The 4,726-nt window shown below is 36.5% G+C and overlaps 1 protein-coding gene across 1 annotated transcript; it reads left to right on the forward strand.

The window, feature by feature from the left end:
- The first annotated feature begins 2,033 nt into the window (after positions 1–2,033).
- On the forward strand, positions 2,034–3,618 carry LOC121259980 (pentatricopeptide repeat-containing protein At2g01860). Its single transcript, XM_041161822.1, has one exon. It carries the CDS (start codon positions 2,075–2,077, stop codon positions 3,614–3,616), a length of 1,542 nt encoding a protein of 513 aa, XP_041017756.1. The 5' UTR covers positions 2,034–2,074; the 3' UTR covers positions 3,617–3,618.
- The last annotated feature ends 1,108 nt before the right edge of the window (positions 3,619–4,726 follow it).

The following is a 4,726-nucleotide window of genomic DNA, read 5'->3' on the forward strand; positions in this document are numbered from 1 at the left end:
CTTGGGAATTCCTTTTATTAGAGAGAAATGAGCCTTGTAGTAAAAAAGAAAGAGGTCGAAAGGGATCAGTTGGGTCGATTGAGGCAGAATTTCCATCTGGAGTTTATCGTTTGGAGTTAATGCTCAAGTTTGACATTGGCGTTGCGCATTTACGTACATCTGGCGTTGGTTTTCACTTTGGTGCGGGAAATGGTTCATGATGGTCTGTCCTTTGTGAGTCATTATACATATTCTTTTGCTTTAGTTTGGGTATTGGTTATTTTTCTGTGTTTTTGGGGTTTTGACTCATGGGATGGGTTGCGTTTGAATATTTGTAAATCCTATGAAGTCTGAATGTTGCCATGGTATTCCTCCGCCATAAGTGGGATTATGTTTTTCGAATAAATGTAGGTTGGGGTCACTCTTGGACATGTGACCTCGTCTCTTTAAAAAAAATGATAAATTGATCTAGAGAGGCACACCAAATGAGATATTCGATGTCAAAAGTGCATATTATCTACAAGGTGACTTACAAGAAAGAAAAAAGGGACAAAGTTCAAAGTCCACAGAAAAATGAAAAGTGGACTAGGATATGGAACCTACACATTCCTCCTGCTGCAAAAAATTTCTTGCAGAGAGCATGTCTTAATATCCTACCTACCAAGGTAAATCTGTGCAAAAAGAAGGTATTGACTGATGATACTTGTTCCTTGTGTTTAAGTGATCTAGAAATCACAGAACACAATTTATGGGAATGCATTGCTGCATATGACATTTTGGGAAAAAGCTTCAAACAAATTCAAAAGCAAGACATCATGTCAAAGTTTGAAGAAGTTGCTAACAAATATGTTTAACAAGCTTGAGAAAAAGAAAATGGAAGAATTGGCTCTGATTTTGTAGAACATTTGGTGGAGAAGGAACCAACATATTTTTAACAACATTCTCATTGATCCTAAGACAGTCCTACAGAGAGTACAACATATGCAACAAGATATGGAAGGGATACAAACTACATCCAGTACCAACACTCGAAGCAGTATACAAAGAACTGCAACTTGGGATTTCCCCCCTCCTAATTTCTGTAAGATAAACTGGGATGTATTTGTTGATAGCAAAAATAACAAGATTGGTATAGGGATTGCAATCAGAGATGAGGAAGGAAACTTCTTGGCAACTAGAAAGAACCAATCTATGTGTCCTGATCCTTGGATAGATGAGGTTGTAGGAGCTCTTACAGCAACAAAATTTGGAATGGAGCTCGGCATGAGAAGAGTAATTCTAGAAGATGATTCTAAAAGAGTAGTCATGGATGTTCAAGCACAAAAAGAAGATGACAGCTACTATGGATTGATCATCTCAGACATTAGAGCTAGGGTCAAGTGTTTTGATTCTTGTATTGTTAGATATATTTTTAGAGAAGGCAATGTTATAGCTCACAAGTTGGGAAAAAATAGTAAATACACTGCTTACATCGGAGTGCGTTATGGAATTGGAGGAAACTCCTCCATGTTTGAACAATTCGTAACCGGTTCAGTTAACTGAAATGTGTTATTTAAAAAACAAAAAAAAAACAAAAAAAAAAAAGAAGAAAAAGGACTACGCAGGGTCGTCTTCTTTTGGCGTGAAATACACAACCATTACTGGAGCCGCTCTCCAGACTGTTTCAAGAGACTCCGCAACCTCTTTCTCTTGCCGATCTGCTTCTCCGGTTCTCTCTCTCTCTCTCTCACCAATCGAATCAAGGCTAAACGGTCCTCACGGTTGCTTTATCAATCTCGTTCTCGTAATTACGGCTTCTTGATTGGCTTTTTTGAATTATCAGAAATTCTGAACCTTTGTTTGGGTGCTAAGAAATCGTCGGAGGGAAAGATGGTGTGGGTAACAGTGAAATGCGTGTTTTCGTGCTTATTTAGTGTTCTGAGGAAAGTGAGAAGCTTACCTCAACCAAGCTGAACGGAAACTGAAATGTCAAATACATATGCGAAATATATAAATTTTAGCGGACCAGATGTTTGCTGAAATTTCTGTTTGCCATTAAAAATACGTCTCAGTAACAGCGGCACATTTTCGGATTCACAGGAGTCCGGTTCAAACAATGGATTTCAGATTATCAACCATTACCCTGTATCCCATCCCATCAGACAGAAATTTTACAACAACTGGAAGGGTAACTTTGCTGGCGCGTTCAAAGACTAGGAGAAGACCGCCCAAGAACCTCCGTTATCCACGGCACCCCAAGAGTCCTCCCAACTTTGGTGTTAATTTATTCTTGAAGAAGAGAAGCACGAACTCTACAGACATATCACTTGCATATTTGATAGATGGTAAAAAACCACGTTTAGCTGGAAAAAAAGGAGAGGGAGAAGAACAAGAACAAGAACAAGAACAAGAAGACACTGAAGAAGAAGAGGGTCGACAAGAAACTGGTATTTGTTGGGATTCAGATGAGATTGAAGCAATTTCATCTCTTTTCCAAGGAAGAGTGCCTCAAAAGCCTGGAAAGTTGAATAGAGAGAGACCCCTACCCCTACCTCTTCCCTATAAGCTTCGACCTCTAGGACTTCCTACGCCAAAGAAACATGTTAAATCAGCTTCTCCGCTGGTTGCTTCTTCGCGTGCATCCCTTTCAAAGCAAGTGTACAAGAACCCGGGTGTCCTTATTGGTATAGCCAGAGAGATCAAGGTGATTAGTTCAGAGGAAGACGTGTCTGTAGTTCTCAACAAGTGGGCTAGGTTTCTGAGGAAGGGATCCTTGTCATTGACAATTCGGGAATTGGGTCACATGGGTCTTCCTGAGAGAGCTTTGCAGACATTCTGCTGGGCGCAGAAACAGCCTCAACTCTTCCCAGATGACCGGATTTTGGCTTCGACAGTAGAAGTTCTGGCAAGGAACCATCAGCTAAAAGTGCCATTCAACTTGGGAAAGTTTACAAGTTTGGCAAGTCGTGGTGTGATGGAGGCAATGGTGAGAGGGTTCATAAGAGGAGGAAGCTTGCATCTTGCCTGGAAGCTTCTATCGGTTGCCAGGGATGGCAAAAGAATGTTGGACCCAAGCATTTATGCAAAGTTGATATTGGAGCTTGGGAAGAACCCAGATAAACACATGCTCGTTGTGAGCTTACTAGATGAGCTGGGAGAAAGAGAAGATTTGAATTTAAGCCAGCAGGACTGTACGGCTATAATGAAAATTTGCATTAGGCTCGGGAAATTTGACGTTGTGGATGGTCTGTTTAATTGGTTCAAACAGTCTGGGTACGAACCAAGTGTGGTAATGTACACTACTCTGATTCACAGCCATTATTCTGAGAGAAAATATAGGGAGGCATTGGCTTTGGTCTGGGAAATGGAAGCTTCTAATTGTCTTCTCGATCTTCCAGCTTATCGTGTGGTAATAAAGCTTTTTGTTGCTCTGAATGACATCTCAAGGGCCGTAAGATATTTTTCGAAGCTTAAAGAAGCAGGTTTCTCTCCAACTTATGACATGTATCGCGAGTTGATTAAAATCTACATGGTTTCTGGGAGGCTTGCAAAGTGTAAGGAGGTCTGCAAGGAGGCAGAGATAGCAGGATTCAAGTTGGATAAAGGCACAACGTCACGGTTGTTGCAGTTTGAAAGAGAAAAAAAGGTTTTACTATGAGCTTTTAGAGTAATTATTGATGCTAATTTCTTCTATATATTTTGTTTTAAGGTAGGGATAAGGATATTTGTTGCTTCTTTAAATCGCAAGAGCACTAGCATTGGATTATGTATCTGCATATACATAGTTATGAACAATATTTTTACAAATTTAAAGATGAACTGTTTACTCTCAAAATTTTATTTTACTACTTTTTTCTCTCTCCTACCACATATGTTTTACTATTCACTCTAAAAATATTATTTTATTATTAACTATACAAATGTTATTTTACAAATGTAGTGGGTGTTAATTATAAAATATATAACAAATAATAATTTAAATAAAATTAATAATAATAAAAATTATTTTATTATTATTTTGTGTCAAAAATCCATAATCTAATATAAGAGTTTTTCTTGATATGCAAAATCAATCTCCAAAATATGTGAGTTTGCATATGCATACAGAGAATCAAAGTCATCTTCAAAATTTGATGGAAAATACGTGTTTTGAATTTTTCATAATGCTAAAACCTCTCTATCCATAACTTCACATTGAATTAGTCATTAGAGTCATTAAAATAATAATATAATATTATTTTTTTAATAATAATATTTTTAATTTTTTTTTCATATTTTGTAATTATACTATTCAAAGAAAGCCAAACAATTAATAATCAAAGACTAAAAGGAAGGCATTCTAGATAGTATCCACAATTTTTTTGGTGGCCTGAATTAGATGGGAGCATCGACTTTTTAGCTAATAATATTATATTATATTATTATAACAAATAAAAATTGTTGTAGCTATAATCCTATACTATTAACCCTATATGAATTTAATTGGGTTATTATTTAAAGAACAAAATATTATATTATTGTACATCGTTTACGCACGAAAGAAGTTGGTTTCAATTTTTATAATAGAATATTAATTTTGATGATGAATATTATTTTTAATGATGAATAATATATCTTTATTTTAAAGATATACTTAAAATTACTATAACTGTTAATGTAAATTATCTACCGTTCTTCAAATTTGGAAGATGTACTGAAAGTCAATGCCAATGGTCTACTGCTCTTAGATACCACAAACGTCGTATCTGAGTATTGATTGACAATGGCC

The sequence above is a fragment of the Juglans microcarpa x Juglans regia genome, chromosome 4D (genome assembly GCF_004785595.1).
Source record: "Juglans microcarpa x Juglans regia isolate MS1-56 chromosome 4D, Jm3101_v1.0, whole genome shotgun sequence".
NCBI classification, from domain to species: domain Eukaryota; kingdom Viridiplantae; phylum Streptophyta; class Magnoliopsida; order Fagales; family Juglandaceae; genus Juglans; species Juglans microcarpa x Juglans regia.